This window comes from Protopterus annectens, chromosome 8.part0 (assembly GCF_019279795.1).
Source record: "Protopterus annectens isolate FY-2018-M chromosome 8.part0, PAN1.0, whole genome shotgun sequence".
NCBI classification, from domain to species: Eukaryota; Metazoa; Chordata; order Ceratodontiformes; family Protopteridae; genus Protopterus; species Protopterus annectens.
In genome coordinates, this window is record NC_056741.1 from 1,380,540,234 (window position 1) to 1,380,564,696 (window position 24,463).

General features: G+C 40.9%; 1 protein-coding gene across 1 annotated transcript in view; it reads right to left on the reverse strand.

Annotated features, from left to right (window-relative positions):
• Window positions 1-24,463, reverse strand: part of SIDT2 (SID1 transmembrane family member 2) — a 1,446,738-nt gene that overhangs the window by 273,180 nt on the left and 1,149,095 nt on the right. The window contains exons 28-30 of the mRNA XM_044080965.1: window positions 14,848-14,873; window positions 3,352-3,370; window positions 583-587 (exon numbers count right to left, since the gene is read on the reverse strand). Of these exons, the coding sequence (XP_043936900.1) occupies window positions 583-587; window positions 3,352-3,370; window positions 14,848-14,873 (50 nt within the window). The remainder of the gene's footprint in view (window positions 1-582; window positions 588-3,351; window positions 3,371-14,847; window positions 14,874-24,463) is intronic.

Here is a 24,463-nt window from a genome sequence, read left to right on the forward strand (position 1 = left end):
TTTTGCTACTCCGTTAAATAGATAAAACATACTGTGTGAGAGAAAATCATCTTTTGCTACTCGTTACTATACAGACATTTTGAAGAATTACTCCAGTGTTGACATCAGTCCTTCATATTCATTCCTTTTTTCTGCAACTTCCTCATCCAGAATGTTCATTCTGCCATCAAGAAACCTAACTGGAACCTACATTCATAAAGCACAACAAATGAATAGTGGTCTTCAATCTAGCTAATTTTCTGTATTAGGTAGCATTGGCTGTAAAGTTCAAAGAACCTGCATCCATCATGTGACTACAATACTGTGCCTCAAATGCATAGATTTTGTACTGTTACTAATAAAGGATTCCTATGAAGTTGCCTTTCTCAAGCTTAAATAGAAGTAACAATCATGCATGAAGAAATATTATTGCAAAACATATTATTATTATATAACTAAAAAACAAGTATTTACAAATACCAAATGTTGGATTGCACTGGAATTTTAGTGTAGCATTACTGACGAAGGAGATGTGGTCAAAGAGTATTACAGGAAAGCAACAAAAAACACTGTAGTCTTGCCAAAAAACTGCACTGCTCTCACAAGCTCTAATAGAAGTATATGCAAGCAACCAAAGCTGATTATGTATGCTTCAAACAGAAAGCCATCATGGGGAAGAAACACACAGCATTCTGCTCTTGATAAAAGATTCAGCTCCATTTATTTTTACTTTTCACATTTCCAATATACACATTGACATTTATAAACAAATTTGAAAAGTTTCAACATATTCCCATTAAAACGTAACATGTGGAACAATAAAAGAAAGAACAAAAGCAAAATAAAAAACAAAAAGCCTCACTAATACATATGCCTGGTGAAAGTATGGAAATCAAACAATCTTACACTAACAGATGACATGCTATGTAACATTTTCATTCGCATATGGTTTATTATACTCTGAATATTACTGATGTTCATCATTAGATCAACTAAGTAATATTAATACAAGTTCTTCTCCAGTCCTGTAAAGAGAAGTCTGACAGTAGTTTAGACTGCCACTGTGGCAGTAAAAACTCTTAGATATCACAAATGGTAAGAAAATTCTATAACTTAACTTCTCCTGTAAATGTATTGTCACATTTAAATCTACAAGGTATGTCACTGCCAAGTTAGAACAAGTTTACCACCACTATTGGTTTACTTGGTAGCAGCTCTACTAGCAATGATATAAGTTGGCCATTTCATTCCTACAATGCCACACAGTGTGAAGTACAGACAGCATGCACAAAAAATAGCCTACATGATAAAAATGGATGCCATAGACTTTAAGATTTTTCAAATTATGAATTAGAAAAAAAGATAACTGAACATCTCAAAACTTATCCAGCTGATACCCTAAAAGACTTGAATCATCTAAATTTACCACTTTACTGTCCCTGCATTTCTGTACGCTTACTTACAATTGGAATTTCCCTTTGTACTTAAATAAAAAGGTTGCTATAAAATCTTCCCAGTAGCCGATAATGTATAATTTATTGCATACAGATCAGGACATTTCTGTACAAACTAATGCAAATAAGTCTGTTTATCTCAATACCACCTATTACATCTTCAAAATGTTAGACCTTGTTTGCTATGGAACATAAAACTGACTACTGGGAAGCAGTCAAACAGATATCTTAATCAAATAAGTACAGCAACTTTATTTACTGATAATATTCTTTTACAACTCCTCTTTGGATATGAATTCAATACAAAATCAGCTGAATTAACATATACAGTCCATTCTAATGGCACTCTATTTCTGCTTAGAAGGCTCTGCATCAATTTATAATTCCGCACTTGTACTGAATAAATGATAAATTAAATTGCTAAGTTACTATAGCAATAACCCACGCCTGGGTGTGGGTAATGCTAAATTTACCCACGGTTGGCGTGGTTTGGTCCCGAGGGCGAAGCCCGAGGGATCAAACAAAGCCAAACGTGGGTAAATTTAGCATTACCCACACCCAGAAGTGGGTTATTGCTATTATACCATGACATTATTTAAGTAAAGAAACTATTACTTTTCTTAAATAATGGCATAGTATAATGCCTGGTTACTGCCCTTCCGCAGATGTCTGGCATCCGGCAGTTCTGATGTACTGCGCGCTGCGCAGTACATCAGAGTTGTGGGTAACGGAGAAAGCAAGATCTCCGTTGCTTTTTATAGCTATGTTAAATGAGTTTAACATAGAGACAGTTTTAAAATAAACGGACATCTCTGTTGCTTATTTTAAACTGTCTCGCTATGTTAAACTCACTTAACATAGCGAACATAAAAAGCAACGGAGATCTTGCTTTCTCCGTTGTTTTAAAAACACTGCCTTGTTATGTTAAATGGGTTTAACATAGCGAGACAGCTTTAAAATAAGCAACGGAGATCTCCGTTGCTTATTTTAAAGCTGTCTCGCTATGTTAAACCCATTTAACATAGCGAGACAGTGTTTTAAAAAAACGAGTTTACTAATGGAAAAAAGTCCGGGCGACCGGACCTTTTTCCATTAGTATAACTCGATTTACAACGGGCACGCTGGCCAATCAGCGTGCACGTTTTGGGGGGATCATGGTATAATACATCATTTTGTACAACTAGTAAACCAATTACACATTACATATACAGGAGGAAACCTTACTCAGGGGATCTGAAATGGACCTCCTCTCTGGAAAATTTTTGTAAAATCATTACTAATCACACTCTCGTATAAAACCGACTGGAATTTTCAGCAGAAGTAACACTAATGGGACAATAAACATCATGAACACGCTCATAGAGCGTATTAAACAAACATTTGGAATTTTATTGGTCAGGCTTTATGTTCACTAATTGCAGGTAGGAAGCAAATGTCAGAAGGTGTACAGAATGCCAAACTGGACAACATATAATACCTACATATTTAAATGAATATACAACTGAGTATATTGCTAACATCTAGTGCTAGCTAATAAGCCAAGTGTTCAGTTAACAAAAATGTCAAATAAATTTTACATTTGATTACATGTGGCTACAACAGTCCTATTTCCTCCATAAAGATGTCAGTATCACTAAATCAAAAGCACAGGCAATAAATTATATTTTTATCTTGTCTCTAAGTCCCCAAAACTGCTTTTGTACAAACACAGTACAGGATTCATAGCTATCATAATAAAGCAAAGAGGGAAAACATTTTCTACCCTCACCATTAATATACATGTCTGGACCAAGTGTTCTATTTACATTCAACCTGGTGGTGATATTGGCATGTACTTTTTAAATGTATGTAAACAATTTACTGCAGTGCTGCTCTCAAGTCCTGTTAAAGATGTCAACAGCTTATCCATTAAAATTACCCATGAACTTAGGTTGCCCCTGAAGCCAAAGGCAATTACAAATCATTTAACCACTTCAGAAAATTAAAAACAATACCTACATTGCCCAGAGCTTATTTATAATGGGACCACCTATTCTGACCCAATTAACGCTACCAATTCTGTTGCAAACATATATTCGATACCAACTTCACCCCTAAGACTTCTATTTAAAGTCCCAAAATAACTGAAATACTCACTCTCCTGTGTATCTCTGATCATCATTTACTGAAAGTGCAAATCAAGACAATAAAATGCTTCCTCCATGGGACCTGTTAATATACCTGGTTGCTTAATTAATAGTGTTAAACATGCCTCTGCATGTTTGACACACTTCTCAAAGTGCTTACCTGGCTTTGTGTCTTTGATGAGTGGTGCAAAGCAGTGGTAATGTCCCTGCCCCCCATTAAAAGTGTCCTTAAAACCAATCCAGGCAATTAGAGACCCATCGACCTTACAAGTCTCATCTTTAAAGACATGAAAAGTATTATAACTGACCTCATATTATAAACTGTGATACCAAGAATCTTATTAGACTAGATGCCCAAGAGTTTGCTTTTGTGAATGGTAGATCCTGCCTACTGATAGATCCTGCTGGTAAAGAATTACAGAGGCTATAGATGGTGGCCATACAGTGCACATGGCACATCAAGACTTCACACCACTCCCCATGCTTACGTCATATAAAAGCTAAATGCTTATCAACCCATAGTGGTAAGATGGATAGCAAACTGGCTGAAAGACAGATCCCATGCATAGCAAGTTGCAGGTACTTCACCATACGGTATGAAAGTGAACAGCCATGTCTCTCAGGACTTGGTGTTGGGACCTCTCCTTTTTGCTAATTACTTCTCAGATTTCCAAGCAGAGTCTCAAGACCTCTGGTTAACAAAGTCTGCAGATAATTGTAAAGTGGGAGTTGTTGTTATATCATAGTATGATACCCAAACCCTCCAGAATGAACTCCCCCTAGTAAACTCTTGGTGTACCTAAAATGCTTTTAAGTTAAATGCTAAAAAGTATATTATTATCACTTTTGGTAGACATTTCCTCCTCATCACACTGTAGACAACACACCTCAACAAAATGAAAACTTAGATATTTCGGTACTTGGGTTAACAGATCTCTCATTTAACCATCAAGTAATAACGAGTGTCAGAAAATCCTTTTATTTATGCCCAGCTACTGAAAAAGGAATATAATCAAGGTCTAAAGAGGTAATTACTCCCTTAAACTCAGCACAGATCAAGCTAATTATCAAGTACAATGTTCCCCTTTGGGATGTAATTTTACTAAATATTTCAAACAATTAGAAAGTCTCCAAAGGTTCCTAACCAAAATTATCACAGGTCTAAAATTCACTGAGCTACTAAAATAGGCTGGAAGCTGTATCCCTTTATTCGGTGTCTTACAGACTTTTGATAGGATACCTCGCTTACTATGCCATTAGAGACCCAAATGACCTGGACCTTAGGTTTCTCTGGAAGTCCAATATCTCCACCAGTACCAGAACCAAGGACCTAAATCTTCACCAAAAAATAAATAAATAAAACAATGGAGGGATGGGTTTATAATCCACTGCCTCCCAAACCTCTGGAATAAATTTCTACTGCATGTTAAAGTATGACTCACTATCTTGCTTTAAATATACACTAGATGACGGAATGGGTACCCACAAATTTACTCCAGGATTAAGTAGTATGACCCTCCTGGAAAAAGGAGGTGTTGCCTGAGGGAGTATACTGGCAAAGTAAGAATAGTCATGAAACTCAATGGCCTTGCAATCTCCCTAAATCTATTACCATCTAATTGTATAATGTTTTTAGTTTTACTGCCCTCACTACTAACTTGGACATAAATAAATGAAGTGGGTAATTTTCGCTGATGGAACACAAACCAAACAGACACAGATGTGCGAGTACATTAGTGATATTAAAATGTTCTTATTAATTACCTTTGTCAAAATTCTATCATCTGTGTTAAGTACAGCTAGATGTCTACAATGTGACAGATTAAATCTTAAATGCCCAGCTTTCTCAATAAGAATGACTATTCAATGAACCTTTGTGTTGCTTGCAGGTGATTCCTGTTGAGACTATAGGGAGTTTAATAAAACAGAGGGGTTAACTAATTTGAAAGACTTCATAAAGTTGATGAATAGTGAGCCACTTAACTGACACAGGCATGGCTAACTACTGTAAAGTCATCAGCTGAATTAGCTGTCCTGAATGCAATAAAAGCCAGATTTAAAGATGATAAAACATTGGTAGGCAACCCATTCAAACCTGGGACTTTGTTCTCCCCTTACCCATAACACCCTGTGACCTCCTTCCAACCCTCAGATCGCATTTGCCCATCTATATAACCTCACAACCACAAAACAACAACCTGAAAAACCCTAACCTAAGAATTAACAAAAGACTTGATAAACCATCCTAGGGTCCAGGTAATCAAAGAACCAGGTTAGGGGGAAGGAGGGAGGGTCGGTTGCTGACAAATGAAGTTACCTACTCAGATGGAACGTTATGGTGAGTATATAACTTCTTTATCTGAAGTAGTTAACTTCATTTGGTCATCAACCTGTGGGACAGAGTCCCCAGCTACCAAAAACTTGGGAGGGCCTCAAGGAAGGATATTCCAGAGCACTGCAGAGCCAAAAGCTGCCCTTCCTCTGGACACTAAATCCAATTTATAGTGAGAGATAAAAGTATGAGAGGATGCCCAAGTAGCCGCATAACAAATGTCATCCAAGGGAACTCTAGACCAGAATGCAGCAGATGTAGCCACAGAGCGAGTAGAATGAGCATGAACCCCTATAGGCTCTGGTAGGCCAGATAGTTTTGTATGTGAGCAGAATAAAATTAGAAATCCATCTGGCCAGAGTCACCTTTGAAACTGGATTATCCAAAAGAAGGGTTTTGCAAAGGAAACAAAGAGCTGATCAGACTTGCGGAAGGCAGCTGTTCTGTGTAAATAAAAGCGTAACTGTCTATGAACATCTAACAAATGAAGTTTGTACTCCCCTTTGTTTTGATAGTTAGGGAAAAAACTGAGAGATTAATGGACTGATTGATGTTCACCTCGGAGGCCACTTTGGATAAAAAAGATGGGTTAGTCCTGAGAGAGACCCTGTCCTTATGGAATACAAGATAAGGGGGCTTAACACAGAGGGCCTGAAGCTCCAACACCCCCCTAGCTGAGGTAATAGCTACCAAAAAGGCAGTTTTCCAGAACAAGAATTTCAAATTAGCAGAAGCTGCAGGTTCAAATGGTGGTCCAGTCAGAGCCTGAAGGACCAAAGTTAGATCCCATGGAGGGGCGGAGTTCCTAATAGGAGGTCTCAAGAGAAACGTACCTTTCAGAAAGGTCTTACAAATCTTGGTGGAAGCGAGTGGATTGAGATTGTCTCCAATGTGAAAATGGGAGATGGCAGCCATTTGAACCTTTACACTAGAAGAACTGGCTCCTTGCTGAAAAATATGAGATAAAAAATCGAGCACTGCTGGGATGGGAACAGTGAAAGGGTCTAAATTCCTATGAGACACCCAAATGGAAAACCGCTTCCATTTACTACTGTAAACCTTCCTGGTAGAAGGCTTATGTGCCGCTACCAGGATAGATCTAACTGCGGACTAGATACCGGGAGTCCTAGCGATTAATGGAACTGGATCAGCCAAGCTGAGAGCTTGAGATCAACCAGATTCGGGGGTTTCAATCCTGAAGGATGAGATATCAGATCCGGGATGGGATCCAAGATCCAGAGAGGAGATATAAGACGAGACCGTAGACACGGGAACCAAGCTTGACGAGGCCAGAATGGGGCTATGAGGATAATCTTGTTCCCCAACTGACGAGCTTTCTGTAAGAATTTTGTCAACAACGGAAAAGGAGGATAAGCATAAAGCAGACTGGGTGGCCAAGCATGGACTAGAGCATCTCTGGGGGCTTCCTCCGGAGGGGGGATTAGAGTGAAAAACTCACTGCACTTCACGTTGGAAGGTGACGCGAAGAGATCGCAGCAAGGCTGACCCCACTTGTGGAAGATCTGTTTCGCTACTAAAGCATTCAGAGACCACTCGTAGGGCGAGAGGATAGTTCGACTCAGTTTGTTCGCTAGGATTTTGGACCGACCCGGAATGTGCGTTGCCAACAGAAAATGGTTGGTGGATATCGTCCAATCCCAAACTCTCATGGCCTCTCGGCAAAGAGGGTAAGACCTGGTTCCCCCGTTTGTTGATATACCAGACCACTGACATGTTGTCTGAATGAACTGCAAAAGTCCCTGGAGGGAGAAAGGCATGAAAGGCTTGCAACGCTAGAAGGACCACCCTCATCTACAGTACATTTATATGCAGAACGGTCTCTGTCTGAGTCCACATACTTTGGACAGTTCTGCCTGCGTAATGCCCCCCCTACGCAAGGCGGGAAGCATCCGTGGTCACCGTGGCTTGGGGTTGCAGCATAACAGTCGTCCTTCCCGAAGCTCTTGAGATTGGAGCCACCACATGAGGGAATTTCTGCAAACTCTGCTGATAGGAATCGGTAAGCCCAATGGGTGGTGAAGGATGGACCACTGAACTTGCAAAGTCCACTGGAGAACCTTCATGTGCAAGAGAGCTAAGGGAGTGAGATTGATTGCTGCTGCCATGGACCCTAAAGCTCTCAGGGCTAACTCCGCTGATGGGGCAGGTGACTTGAAGAAGGGCTAGAATGTGTAGGGTCAAACCGCGAAGTCTGTCTGATGTCAAGAAGGCCATGGTCTGAAGCATGTCTATTCTGGCCCCTATGAACGCCAAGATTTGAACTGGTTGAAGAGATGACTTCTTGAAGTTTATGGTGATCCCCAATTGGGATGCTAACAGTAGGAAGCAATCCCTGGCTAAGCAGAGTAGATGCCTGGTGGGGCCGGTAAGGAGCCAGTCATCTAGGTAAGGAAAAACCTGTATTCCCCAAGTCTCAGGTGGGCCGCTACAACTGCCATGACCTAGGTGAACACCCTGGGGGCTGTGGTGAGGCCAAAGGTAGGACCCTGAACTGGTAATGACTAGCCCCTAGCCGAACATGGAGGAACCTCCTGGATCGTCTGTCCATGAGAATATGATAGTACACATCATTGAGGTCTATGAAACACATGCAGGACGGATTGAAGCGTGACCATCCAAAATTTCTCCTTGGCAATGAAGAGGTTCATTGTTGAAAGGCTGAGAATTGGCCTCAAGTCCCCCGTCGTCTATGGCACCAAAAAGAACCTGGAGTAATTGCCAAATCCGGACTGGCCTGGGGGGATGTGCTGGATGGCTCTTTTTTTCTAGCAGCTTGTTTATCTGTAAAGCTGCAGCCTCCCTCTGACTGGGTGGCACATCGGGGAGGTGCCTCGACTGAGGAGGTTGGTTCATGAAAGGGATTGAGTAACCTCTGGATATTACTGGAAGCACCCAGCGATCTGTTGTGATGGACTCCCATTGAGTCAGGTACTTCGAAAAACGCCCCCCCCCCCCCACCGACTGCCTCCAGAGAGGAGCAGTCGGGAAACCCCTCAGGGCTGCTGTGTGGGTCGGTCAGAAAAAGGTTCCCTAGACCCAAAATTTTTCGACCCCCCCCCCCCGCCTCTGGGCCGGCATCCACCTTGTCCCCCTCTGCCTCTGAAGGATGAAGGGTCCGGAGCGTAATGGGACTGCTGAGACTTCCAGGACCACATCTTCTTTTGTCCTCTCTGGTTCCTGGAAAAGGACCGTTGAAGAGCCGAAAAGCGGATTCCGACGGCAGACAGCGTCTTCCCATTTTTCTCGCTTTGAACCAATGTGTTGTGGACGGTCTTCCCAAACAGGGTAGAACCGAAGGGTGCGTTCGCGAAGGACGCCTTGAAAGATTCCGAAAAGTCACAAAGCCGGAGCCAGGCGTGACGCCTTATGGCGATGCTGGACCCGCTGGCTCTAGTGGCCCCTTCCAATGGCATGGGAAAGTAGTTGCATAAGACGTGTTTGAAACAGATTTCAGAGAGGCCATGCGAGCAGAAAAGGTCCATTTGTCCTCAGCCAACATGGACTCAGGGGGAGACTCAGCGTATTCTTTCACCAGACCCCGCTGAAGTCTAATTACATGGGCCAAATAATTCAGCACCCTTATGGAAAAGGTAGCTGAAGCAAACATCCGCTTCCCGATATGATCTATTGCCCGAGACTCCTTATCAGGGGGGATGGACAGAGGAACTATCCTGAGCAAGTTCCTTCTTGGTGGCTGCCGCCACCACAGTGGCATCTACTGGGGAACCCTTACTCCAAGCTGTCCTATCCGCGGGGGGACTAAAAGTTCTATCTGGCCTCCTGGGGATTGGCTCTACAGTGTCCGGTTCCTTCCAAGCCCTGGTAGTGATGAGGTCAACCAGGGGGTCGGCTGGAGGGGACACCCAAGAGGTAGATGGGCCTGCGTTGAACACCTCCAGGAATACAGACTCGTCCGACGAAGGTTTTTGGGCTGACCACCCCCCCCTTTTGGTGAAGCATTTCCATAATGTCTCCAAAGGAGACGTCTTTGGGGGGGGGGGGGTGACCTGGGGGAACCACTCAGGGGAGTCCAAGTGCCTCCTCTGTGGGGCTGTCTGAGGAGGGTTCACCAACAGGGTCATGTTCTGCCAGTGGAAAGGGCTGGGGCGTCAACGCAGGCTGTGCCTGGGACTGGAGGATGGAAGACAAGTCCAGCTGCAAGGGAGTGGGGACGTATCCCGAAGAAAGAGTAGGGGGTCTCGAACCTCTCGAGAGAACCCTCTCCACCACGTCAAAAGCAGAGGGTGAACCAATCTCTCTGGGCTCCGTGGTTAAGACACTTGGATCAGGCACGGGGATCGGCGTCGGAGCCAAAGCATTCGGAACAGAGAGGGAAGTGTGCTCGAACGAAATGGACCTGAAGACACACTCGCCCCCTCGGATCCGACGCATGGCTCTCAGGCCCGAGAGCTCAGATCCAAAAAGGGATCCGACAAACTCGAGGGCATGGCCGGCGTCAAGGTAGCGATAACCATTGGCGCCGACTCCCTGACTCCTTGGATCCGAAACCCGATAGTGGATCGGAGAAGGTGCTACCAGGGCAAAAAGTGGGGCTGAACATCCCCCCCAAAGGGGGGGGCAGCAACACTCCCAGCTGCAGTTGGGTTTGGAGAAAGCGATGCATCATCCGGCCCATATCAGCGGAGAGGCTACAGGTTGACCTTGAAGAGGCCGCCAAAGCTGGCCGGGAAGGCAGCTGCGACGACCTCGAAGATGGCCGGGCCTCCTCCTCCGGTTCTGGGGAGAAGCGTGGAGAATGGAGCCGAGGGGAGGAAGGCCCAGAGACCTTCTGGGGCGATGAGAGCACTTTGGCAGGCGGGGCCGAGGGATCTGAGTCGGCACGCCGCTTGCGGCTTCTGTGCCTCTCTTTCTCTCTCTCTTTCTCCCTTCTCTATTATCTTTTTTAGATTCCCTCTCTCCCGGGTTGAGTCCCAGCCAGGGGAGGGGGGACAGCAGGCTGAGCAGCTGCAGCCATTGCTGTAGCCACCGAGGGAGAGGTGGAAGAAGCTAACTCTGCTGGTAGGAGACCCGCCAGAATCAGCTTATTCCTCCTATCCCTCAGGGCCCGGGGGTTAAAGGCTGCACAAATCTGGCAGCCTGAGGTCAGATGAGGTACCCCCAAGGCAGAGGACACACTGAGTGTGGCCATCCGCTGGGGATAGCTTATGGCCACACTCAGTGCACTTAAAAAGATGGCCTTTGGGACCTCGGCCATGATTTGTAGATAAAAGACACACACACCCACACAAACACCTAAGGGAAAAGAAGGGCCTACTAGGAGTTAAACTACGAGGGAACGGCAGAGTAAAGCTAAGGATTTAAACTATTAATCTAAACTAACCACCCACACACAAAACTATTAAAGAGATTTTTAAGCAAAAATACACTCACAAATTGCCTGAAAATGCTAGGAGCTCGAAAACCCGTGCTTGACCAAGCCGCGGCAAACGAGATCTGGGGATTGGTAGGAGGTCACAGGGTATTATGGGTAAGGGGGAGGAGCTTGGATCTCAGATCTCTAGCTTGGAAAGCTGCCAGCTCGGATCCAGGTCGGATCAGATACCCACAGGTTGATGACCAAATGAAGTTAACTACTTCTGATTCTACTGTTTTATATCTAGCCCGATGAAGAAGAGAGACAAAGCCCTTATGGCACACCACATGACCCATTTTCGAGAGGAACAAGTAAGCAGCCAATGCCAGCTCATCGTTCAGAGTCAGCAGCCTATGTTCTTTGCACTAATAGCATTAAAAACAGGCAGACTCCACACACTATACTGTTAGGCTGAAAGACTGCATGTGTAGAAGCATTAATGCATGCATGCCCCTTCTGACTGCAGTAACTGCAGAGATTATAAGGCTGCCACTGGGTGGGAGGGAGTTAGAGTACATTCCATGGCATCAATATGATACTGTACCACAGTAAGTGCTCCTCTCACTGACCCTGGATGTGAAATGGGGTGAGCATGGAGAAGGCTAAGGCTCGTTCAGCAGACCCAGTGAATGAGGGAAGCAGATGGTGGTAGCTGATGCTCAAAAATATTTACAGTTTTACTTAACTGAGATTGTAACTTCTCCTCACCCTTAATTTACCTTTCCATAGTTTAAAATAAATTTTCATAGTAAAGGTATAGTACTTTATTACTAAAATGTACTTGTTCAGCATCTTAATGTATCAGATGCTTAACATTTATTTTTGAGACCAATACCTGCATTACAGGCCTCCCATAACATATATGACTGACTGCAATTATCTATTCATAAGGTCTTTGCTTTCTCTACTCTCTAAACTGCTCACTACCCAACTATGCAGCATTACAATATCTCTTAGCCATATGCCTTTAAAAGGATGACCACTTCATAGTTTGAATACTAGCATATATGACAGTAAATTATTGGAGATACGTAAGCACCTTAAAACCAAAACAAATCTATCCTTGATAATAAAAGCAAGTCTAAATAAAAATACAGGGGGAAACATTAAGTGTAAGATTCAGTCTCCAAATGATGGCTACAGATTTTTTTATGAATTTAGAAAATGACTGACCATGCATTGTTTTGTACAAACAGCATATTTATACCTATTACAACCATGGGGACCCACATGATCTAAAAAACTTAATTCTTTGCAATATTTAAAAAATGTTTTATATTCAGAGAAAAGTCCATAAATGAATCCTGTCATTAGATATGTATTGCCTATTTTGGATAATGACATCATCATCCTGCTTATGCTTCCTTTAAATATTCCACACGACAAAACCCAAAAATATCTTTAATGATAATAATTCCAGCAGATCCACCCTTCCATTGCTCACATACACTCTATCATCCACCTCTCTCTAATGACTACAAACCCAAAATCTGTCTTTAATAAGATTCATAACACTATCACATCTAATTGTTCCATTGGCATATACTCCTTTGATTCATTTATTTCTTTGCTTAGTATGACTAATTAAGTAATAAAATCTCTCCATGAGTTTTCTCAAACATGTGAAGACCCTGGTTAGATAACGCATGTATTCCATTGACTTTGATAAAAATTATTCCTGATGTATACATGCAAAAATTAGTGTCTTCATGGAAGACGTATCAAATGCACATTTCCAGCAACTGGACGACTGCACAACAAACAGTTTATAACTACATTCCAGCCGGTACTGAGTTTCTTTGATGAGCATCAAGTTTAATATACAAATGAGTTTGCATAGATTTGAAAAACAATAACTCACTAATATTAAACAAATTAAGAAAATAAAATCAAAAATATAAAAATAAACAAAAGCAAAAAAGAATTATGAGAAATTCGCCTCTGCAGAGAGCAAAAAAAAAGTTAAAATGATGTCTGAGAATGCAGGAGGTTTTAAGGAATCGCACAGTGGAAAGTCTAGCTTGGCTAGATTTTTCTTTTAGTTTTTACTGATTAGTTTGTCTGTGTTGTTACTCATTGTTTTAAGATACTACACCCTGGAAGACCCACTATCCCAAACCCCTATCCAAACAATACTCCTCAAGAAATCGCTACTCTAATAAACTCCTTTTTTATTGAATCTATTTGGAAACTTACACACACAGACCAAAGTATACACCTACCACCCACCTCTTCCCAACATTACTAATGACACCCTGTTTTCTGTAAACCCTGTTCCCCCTGCCTACATAAAATCTCTTCTACTTAAACTTAAAACATGCCCCCCCCTTTGTAGATAACCTCCCTCCCCTCTTTCTCAAACTTGCAGCTCACTCAATTGCCTACCCTGTCTCTATACTCATAAATAGGCCCATCCAAGAATCTACTGTCCCTGACATTTGAAAATCTTTTTACACCATACCATTACACAAAGAAGGTAACTCCACTGATCCATCAAATTACAGACCCATAGCCATTCTCTCATGACTCTCAAATTCTAGAAAAATACATATATACTCTACTTCTTAACTATCTAACAGACAAAAACCTTCTGACCCCTACTCAACATGGCTTTCAGCCAAACTGCAGCACATCCACTGCTCTTCTGTCCCTCACACACACAGCTGCAGAGACCAGAGACAAAAACCTACTGGTCTCATATCTTTTTCTTGACCTCGCAAAAGCTTGAGACACAGTCTCACAGTCTAAACTACTGAACTAGCTGATCTCAACCCCTCCTCCTCTGCTATTCTCTGGTTCTCGAACTTCCTTTCCAACAGGCTACAGTCAGTCAGATGGCTTTCCACCTGCTTCCCTTTCTTACCCATCCAGACAGGCCCCCCCCCCCCCCCCAGGGCTCCATTCCGGGACCTCTTCTTTTTAACATCTTCACAAACAACCTCCACTCTCCCTGCACAACCTCCTCCTTGATACAATACGCAGACAAAGCTGCCTTTTATCTCATGCTCTAATAACATTGTTCACCTCCACTCTATCACACAAAATACATTTCACAATGTTGAACAATGACTAACTGATAAGCAGCTCATCCTAAACCTAAAAAAAATCCTTTTCTTCCTAAATCCCTCTCACACCCTAAAACCACCTTTACCATCTCATCACATAACAATACCATTATCAAAGCTGATTCTCACACTAAATTTCATGGTATTATAACTGATGGCCAATTAAAATTTGACCTTCATATACAACACTGTATTAAAAAGACAAATAAAAAATGGGACTACTCTATAGACTATAAACAAAAAAAATTCCTAGCCTCTAACTCTAAATCCTTTCTGGCACAGGCTTTCCTCCTACCCTGTCTTTTGTATGCCTCTCTGATACTCACATTTCTACAATCTACCTTAACAACCAAACTGGAACAAACTTATAACAACACAGTTCATTTTGCCAGCAATCAACCATACAAAAATCCCATCACTGCCTCACTTCAAAACAACTTCAATGGCTTGAATTCCCCCAACTACTTCTTCTTTCCCAACTACAGTTCCCTCACACATTACTAAAACTCTCAGCCTATCCATCTCTCTCCTCTCTTGTATCCCTCTACACCCCCCCCTGAACTCTACGCAGCTCTGATCAACACCGCCTTAATATTTATAAAACCAACAAAAACATTGGTAAACTTCTATATAGAAGCACAGTGTCCCAAGTCTGGAACAATCTCTCACCAAATATTCAAAACATCAAATGCAGAACTCGTTTCAGAATTGAACTTAAAAATTACCTTTTTAATACTAGCTCCTGCCCATGCCAGGACCCTACTTAATCCCTCCCCCATACCTTTCTCTACTCAAACTCTCTCAACCTTCTGCTATCCATACTCTCTGTTAACAGAGCTTGCATTCACCACCAATCTAGGTATGATACTCTGTAATTTATGACCTACTAGTGTGAACTTAATAGCTGATTTGTCTCTCTCTCTCTAAAATCTCACAGGCTGTTTGTTTACTCAACATTTTTTTTTTATTTTATCTTTTTATATACTTTTCATGCAACTTCTGTTACTGTAAATATGTGCAACAATATGACTATGTAAGTTTTCCTGCTTTTTTGAATGTATGACATAACTATATAATTTTTATTTTTTTTTTGAATTTATGCATCTTTAATGTTATTATATTTTTCTGGAGCCTGTTTAATGTCACTGTATTTTTCTGGAGCTTTTCTCCTCGGGTCTCCACTGAAAACAGGCCTTTGGCTCAGCTGGACCAACTGGTTAACCAATGAGAAATAAATAAACAAATACAAATTATACAGGAGCAGAGCCAAGTATTTTTGAGATGATTTTTTTAAAAAAAACTTTAAAACGAGTAAGGCCAGGCAAAAGACCTGGTAGCAAGAGGTAGTGAATTCCATAATTTAGAGACAAAATATGAATACAGAGAGTGACCTTTTTTTTTTTTTTTTTTTTTTTGTGGGTTTTGAGATAGCTAAGAGATTTTCATCTTTTGTAGTGATCTATTTCGTGTATAATGTAAGACTAAGTTTGCTAGTGCAGGGTAGGCAGTACGCTTGAAAATAAGGCTGTGCAAATTGGACAGCTGAATAAAAGCAAGTCGGTTGGAAAGTTCAAGCAAGTTTAGTTGTAAAAGCGCTCTACAGTGATTTCTGTGATATTTAAAGTTTGTGGTAAACTTAGCTACTTTGTTGTAGCACTGTTCCATCTTGCTTAGGGCAGAAGTCTGTAAATTAGTTAGGATAGGGGCACTGTAAAGAAGGGAGGAAGTAAAAATTTCTTTTGCTAGGGAAACTTTGGTTGCTGTAGTTAAGAAATGTTTGTTTCTATATGAGAGTCACAGTTTTTGATGAGTTTTCTTTACATTTTGCTGTATATGGTGGTCAAAGGAAAATTTATTGTCAATGATTACTTTTAGAAGTTTAGTTTCCTGCACTATTTCTATGACAGTGCTGTCAGATGCAAACATGTTGAAATGATCAGTGACAGAGGAGGTGTTTTTAGGGCGGAAGAGTACTAATTTAGTCTTCTTTGGATTAAGAAAGAGTTGGACATTTTTTAGCCAGGATTCAACTACAGTAAAGAACTGTGGAGATTTTGGAAGCAGTTCTGGTAGTGACTGAGCTGTACAGATTATGGTGCAATCATTAGTGTACTGAATGAGTGTTCTAGGGTGCGAGGATGTGTGAAGGCTGTTCGTGAAAATGTTGAATAGTAGAGGTCCGAGGATGGAGCCATGAGGAGCTTCAGCAGGGTACCATTTTATTGTGTTATGTGAGAAGCCTAAGTTAGACAGTGTGTTCAGTAGTAGGGGGTGAGAGACCGTATCAAAAGCCTTAGCGAGGTCAAGGAATACTGAGGCTGTATAGCATCCTGCATCTCTGTCCTAGTTCACGGTGTCTGTAAAGGAGAACAGGGCTGTATATGTGCTGTTGCTGGGTCGGAAAACATGCTGAGTTTGTTTTAAAAGATTGTTTTGCAATAGGTATTGCATTATTTGCTGATGCATCTGGGTGACAAGATGGATATAGGACAGAAATTAGTTAGCTCAACAGAGTTGCCTCCTTTGTGGATGGGGGTGATGTGAGATTATTTCCATGTGGTTGGTACTTCTGATGTGGATAAACACCTATTTATAAGGATACTGATTGGGTAGGTGATTGAGTTGGCAGCCAGTTTGAGGTAGTGTGGTGAAAGATTACCAGCCGAGGTGGAGCAGGGTTTTAGTTTTTGTAGAAGTTTATTTATGGTATTTGTGTATGGGCTGAAATGAGAATGGGGTTTGTATGACATTTTGTTGAGTAGGGTGGTTATTAATAATTGGGTTAGAGACAGTAGATGGTATAGGATTGGTGTCTAAATAGGATGAAGGATGGGGGGGTCCAGTGTTAGGGGCATTAGTAGGTCTACTACTGATTTTATGAAGTGCTTGTTAAAGTTTTTGGCTATTTGTGATGGAGGGGTATCAGGTGATGGGGTGTGATCTATATTTGTCTCAGGGTTAAGTAGAGTAGATATGGAGCCTCAACATTTTCTGGGGTTGTTTTTTTGCTGGAGTCGAAGCTGGGAATAGTATGATTTCTCATCTTTATTGATTAATTTTGCCACTTTGTTACATAGTGTTTTGAAGTTGACATGATGTTGTTCGTTTTTGTTTAGTTTCCAGGTTTTCCAGGCTAGGTCCCTTTGCATCATCAGGTGTTTACATTCCTTAGAAAGCCATGGAGTCGAGTTCTTTTTGATTCTTTTCATATGAATGGGGGCTAGGGTATTAAGAATGTGAAGGAAGGTGTTATTAAAGTACAGTATGGCATCGTTGAGGGGTAGTAGTTTAAGGGGTGCCCAGTTTATTTCATGTAGGAGATTACTGAATTTATGTTGACAAAAATTACCTGAATCCCTAAGCAATTTTACAGTGTGTACTCTTAGTTGTTGGTAGTTTGTTCTAATGGCATAAGCTGGAAGATGATCACTCACGGAAATAGACAGTGTACCTAAAGACGGATAACTGGTGGGGTAGGATACTAGGATCCAGTCTAGGGTGGATTAGCAGGTAAGATCTTTGCTGTATCTTGTTGGACTATTGATAAACTGTGAAAAAACATACAAACTGATACTATTTATGAGGAGTTGGAAGCAACGGTCTGCCAATCTATACTTATGTCTCCTAAGATTATTGTTTCATGATTTATTGTTTGGGATGTCCAGGATAATACATCTTCTAGCAATGGTATATTGTGACCTGGTGGGATATATATTACTTTTATGCAAAACGTTTGTCAAGTTGAGGTTCAAAAAAGATAGTACCTCAGCATTACAAAAGGTGGGTATATTACTGGTGTAGGGTGTGATATTGAGTGCAGAGAGATACAGAAGTGCTATCCCTCCCCCTTTCTTTTTAGATCCAGCTTGTCTGGTTATTGCAAAGTTTGGAGGTATTATTTCTGAGTCTTTTACATTGGGCTGTAGCCATGTTTTGGTAAGGGCTAATATGTCAGGTTTACTCTGCTCAATCCAGGCATGCAGTGAGGCTATTTTATTACATATACTTCTAAGGTTCAGTGCTAGTATATTTAAGTTTTTTGAAGTTATCTTTGGGGTTAGGATTAAAAGGTGGATTTGGGTTAAGATGTATGTCTCCACTTTTGAGTAGATAGGTGAAGAGGAATGAATACCATGGGATGTGTTTATACATCGATGATGGTACTGGCGTCAAGTGTGGTTTCATAGGAGGTGTGGATGCAAATTTGTGGATTGAATAATATGGGAGGGTACAGGGAAAAAGCTGGGAAGAGATATGCAAGAAGCTGTGTTGTTTATTGGGGAGATGGTTACAGGCGGTTATTGATGTGTACTTGTGAATGGGGCTATGTGAGGATATAGTTGTAGCGATGTTGAGAATTAGTGATATGTGAGTAGCTTAAAGTAAGGTTGGAAATGTGTTGTCTTCAGGGCGAGCTTTGACAGTTTGATTAAGTGTTTTGTCTTGAAATTTGTGATAAGTGTGGGGGGGGGGTAGACGTGATTGGTCAATAGTAAATTTATGGTCCAATGTTACTTTGATGTGTGCATTAATAGGTGGAATGAAAAAATAGAAGTGGTAAGAGAAAATATTGTAAGCTTGGAGTTAATATAAAATAGAGGTGGTGTTTGTATTGTGAGGGCTGAAGTATAGTGAAATGCAAAGAATTATAGTAGGGGGAACGAGACTCAAAGTGATGGAGGAAGGGGAAAGCAGATCAACTTGGTTAAATAAAAGTATGTAAGCTATGAATGTGATGTGGGTGAGGACCGGGTACAGCTGTATATAATTAGATAATGGAAATCAGAGTGAGTGTTTTTTTGGGGATATGTGTAGAAGTCCTGGCGGGAGGTGGGATATGGGGGCAGGGAGGGGAGCGGAGTCAGCGAAGTGAACAGTGCAGGAAGAACCAGATTGCAGCTCTCAGCAGAATCCTACCACTGGAAACTCAAGCAGAGTGAAATAATCAGTATTTAGATTATTATAGAATATTTAATGACAAAAATGTAAAAGAAAGGGAAAAGCAAGGTATTGAGCTGTGGTATAGGGTAGGGTTTACTAGCCGTCATAGAGTTAACACAATTACTTGCAGACAAATAGAGATGAACAAGAAGGGTGATAGTAAAGGTAATGCGCCCCATGGTGCGCAGAGAGCCTTGCAAAAAACATACAGCTTGCAGGAGAGTGAAAAAAAATATCTTCAAACCTTTACTTTATTTTGGTGTGCTGCAGACCAGAGATTTAAAGCACTGAGCTTGGTCTAAGTGTTACGTGAATTCAAGACGGGTGACTTGTAGACTTTTACAACTTTATTTTGGTGTGCTGCAGACTGGATATTTAAAGAGCTGAGCTTGGTGTAGGTGTTTCTTGAACTCATGTTGGGTGATTTGTACAGTTTTACAACCTAAGAGTAAAGGGGGAGAAAGGAGAGGTGAAATAGGTGAATGAGCCAAGCAACCAGCTGAATAACATAGATAAGGAAGAAAAGAAAGAGAGACCAGGTGGAAGATTCAGAGTATGGGAGAATGCTTACTGTTAATATAGATTAGTAGTAAACCAGGTCTAGCTGTTGGTTAAGGGTAGTTCAGAGGAAGACTGAATAGTTAGAAATGTGAACAAATAGAGTGTTGAACAGATATTACAGGTGCAGACAGATTAGCAGTACATATACAGCAGCTTATATTTAAAAACACACAGTCAGACATTTGAAACAGTAAAATTATGGAAGCAATTTCAGTATTACTATTAAGAGATGTCAGTACCCAAGTAGTACAGACAATATTATAGCAGGATTAATCAGATACCATGTCAGTTAACAGAGATATAACATAGCTCTATCTTCAGGCAGAGAAATACAGCAGAATTCAACCATTCAGAAGTGCTAATACTGTGAATGTTATAATCATATCTATTTTTAATTACTTGTATAAAATTGTTATGATATTTCTCTTGTATGTTAAAACAATAAACCTGTTTTGAAAAAAAAAGAAGTGCTAATACTGTATAAGCTAACAAAGTTGTGACAAGACACAATCTATAGGCAGAGAAATGCCAACAAAATTCAACCACTAGCCAGCTAAGTTTACAGTGTCTTTACAATCAATACAGACAACTAGTTTAGATCATTTATCTCACCATACTGTAGTAATTTATGTAGCTAAATTTAGATTGTTAAACATTCAATAAGCCAAACCTGCAAATAGATAAAACAGTTTATACTGTCTGATGTTTAACTCCTAGGCAGGTTGCTGTACAGACACCAGAAACAGTTAGCAAACTCACAAATTCCCAAGAAATAATCCTAGATAGATGCAATCAAAATTAAACATTAAATGTAGAGCTAAAATCACTGTTGTGCAGCTGAATACAAATACCTGCAATGGAGTACTCTTAGAAAAGCAGATTTCAAAAAGAAAAATACAATTGTTTACATTCAAGATAAAAATTACCTTAATCTGTTAAAGTATCCAAAACTACTGTAAAACCACTGATTAATGCCTCATACATACCACCAAGGTTTGCAGGAGACAGTAGAGCAGTTAAAAGTGAAAGAAAAATGGTACCGAACACCGGCTCGAAGGCTAGAAGGAATCAAGCTTATAGTGCTTTGTAAAGGTATGTACAGAGGACCAAGTAGCAGCTTCTAGAATACTTCTAGAATCCAACCCTGTCTAGCCTTAGACAACCATTTGGAAATCGTCTGTTTTGACACCAGCAGTCCCTTCTTCTTACCTTCACAAGAAATGAACAATTGATACAAAGATCTGAAAGATTTAATTATGTCAAGATACCACCTGAGTTGTCTGTGGACATCCAAGGTATGGAGTATACTTTCTTCCTCATTTTTAGGTTCAGGAACGAAAACAGGGAGACAGATAGCTGGGCTTAAAGTAAACTCGGATACCACTTTAGACATAAAAGAAGGATTAGTTCTCAAAGAAACCCTGTCCTTATAGAAAATTAGGTAGGGCTGACTCACAAAACAGCTTGCAACTCAGATAACCTTCTTGCAGAGGTCAGAACAATCAGAAAAACTGACTTCTGTGTTAAGAACCTCAAAGTCAGCCAGGTAAACTGGTTCAAATAAGCAAGAGTTAGCACCTCTAACAAAATTAAGATCCCAAGGAGGGTTGTGAGTTTTCTTGGAGGTCTCTTATGTAAAACTTTAAAAATTTTGGAAATGAGACTGCACTGAAAGACAAGGATCCATGTGCAGACATGCTAAAATGGCTGATAAATAAATCTTGATAGAGGAATAAGAAAAGCCATAGGATAGTAACTCACACAAATATTACAAAAATAGAGAACAACGCAGCCCTGAATGAGTGCTGATTATGTTGACACCAACTAGAAAACCTTTTATGTTTGCTAATATATGATTTTCTAGTAGCAGGCTTTTTTACCTCAGAAAACAGGTGCCTAAAAGGAAAACCATTCAGCAGTCAACTGAAGTTGATTGATGTCTGGATTTATCACACACCCTTATTCTTGTGCAAGTAGAACCAGTCTGTGAGGACGCTCATGGCAATTGCTCCTGGAAATTTCCCAAAGAAGGGAGAATCACAGTTGCCTGGGCCAGACAGAAGTCACCACAATGACATTGGAGGATTCCTTCTGAATCTTCAGAAGTACCATGGATATTAGTGGAAAAGCATTCAGAAACATTCCTGCCCAAGGAAAAGAAAAGGCATCCGTCTTCCATGCCTTCTTTCACAGAGTCCTGGAACAGAATCTTCCCCGTTGGCAGCTCAGAGAGGAGGCAAAGAGGTCTATACTTGAGGAACTCCCCATAGAAGGATCAAATCCTGAAAGACACCCTGATCTAGTTTCCATTTCTGAGTGTTTGCCTGGTCCTGCTCAGGAGGAATGTGTATAGGATCTGGAAAATCTTTCTGTAACAAGTCATATGATTTTCTGAGGGATTAAGAAACCTCCGTGTTCCTCCACTGAAAACATTGGCATATTCTAGCAATAGTCTCAGAGAAAGAGAACTCCCTCAGAGGAAGAACTAGAAAATGAGCTCACCTCCAAGTCTGAATCAGAAATCTGAGGGGAAAATGTATGCATCCCTGCATCTCTTCAGGAAAAGAGGTATCCCACTTTCTTTTTCAAGAAACTACTTTACAAGGAGGATCAATAGCCTAAATTAAACACTTAGCCAAAAGCAGTAAACTACTCCTGTCCAAAGGAATTTGAAGAGTAGTAGATACATGCTTGTTTTTGGTTTCTTTTTGACAGGTAAAATGGGGCTAACCATGTTACTAATGACAGAGCAGCTTCCCCAGGGATGAGTACAGAATTAAGACATAACAGAGAAACTTTCACTGTTCCCTCTCCCAGTACTGACAACAGTGGCTCTTGTTTGCCCACTGAGAGGACCCCAGCATCCACACAGGATGTGGCTAAGCCCCAGGGGATTGCAGCTGTAGGTCAGTAGTCTACAACCTTTTTTGTACCAAGGAACGGCTTCATGTAAGACAATTTTCCATTGACCAGCCATTGCGCGTGCAAAAAAATAAAGCAAACAAAGTGCATAATAAATACAATTCGCCATAATGCAAAATCAATGGGAGCTCTGAGCTTGTTTCCCCTGCAATGAGATGGTCCCTTCTAGGGGTGATGGGAGACCATGACACTAAGTATGTTCCTTATGTCCAGTCTACTCTGTAGTTTTGTTTTGATTGTTCTCATTGCAGAAAACCTCGCTTCACAAAGACAGGATGCTGGAAATGGAAGCAGGGTTTTCAGTGCTTATTCTAGCAACTTTCTAAGTTTATAAAGGCAATACTTAAATATGTCCCTATTACTTGTCTCTCTGTCAAGATTTATTGTGTGAAAGGTTGAGAGGTATGGTCGAGAGGTATGCAAACCTAATGGAAATATTTTTCTGAATCTAGCAACTTTCTAAGTTTATAACATCAATATTTAAAATATGTCCCTATCTGTGGTTCCCATCCAGATTTATTGTGCAAGAGGTTGAGACGTACAGTTCAGAGGTAGCAAACCCAATGAAAGCCATTTTCTGAATCTAGCAACTTTCTGAGTTTATAAGAGCAATATTTAAAATCTGTCCCTATTACACGTGGCTCTGTCACACCTTTCAACTGTCCAGATTTTCACAGAAATGTTCAGGTTTTTGCCTCATAGTTTTGCTCTGTTCCTCATAAAAATCTGTGGGTTTTTTTTTTTTTGGATTTTTGTGGTGATTAAGTCAGGCCTGAAGTCATTATATAATGACAGGCATTTGAGCTTCAGACTTCATATCCTTCAAAAAAAGCATAGTAACACGAGACCTTGCTTATCAACTTTAAGAGCAACATTTAAAATGTGTTCCTATTTTTGGGGCTTTGTTCAGATTTTTTGTGTACAGAGTTATTGTACGAGTGCTTGAGAGGTATAGCCAAGAGGTATGCAAACATCTTAACTTATACTGCTGCTGTTGCCAGGGATCACTCTCACTCTTCACTCTCTCATTCGCACACACGCACATTCACGCATTTACGCATACAAGATTGCTCTCATTGTCTCTCAATCTCTCTCACCCAAACACACACTCTTCTGCCTTCATAAACGCATTCTCTCACACATGATCGCTCTCACTCTCTCTTGATCTCTCACACACAGAGTCTCCTCTGCTTTCATACTTCACTCAAACTTGCAGACAGAAACATAAATACACTCACATACATGCTCACATTAACTTTTTTGTTTTCACTTTCTGCCTAAATGTTTGTGTGGCCCAGTACAAATGATCCACGGCCTGGTGGTATGGGACCACTGCTGTAGGTGATATACCTAAAGGATTTTGGGTAAAAGATGAGTGTACTGAGGTTTAATAAATGGTCAGAGCAGAGCCACCTATCTGTGGCTGAGGCAAATTCCTAGCCTACTGCAGTGGCAAAGGTTGTTTGCTCAATATTTTATTTTCTACAGCTGGAAGGAGGACTGACCATGGGACCAGTAGTCTATTCCATGGTCAGGCCGAAAAAACTGCCTATTTCCTGGGGAAGAGAAGCAACAAATGCTGGTAAACACTACCAGTCTACAAAAGTTAATTTTTTGACAGAAAAATACCATAACAACCACTTCAAAACACTATGCCAGCCCCAGAAAAGCAAAACAAACAATTTCTC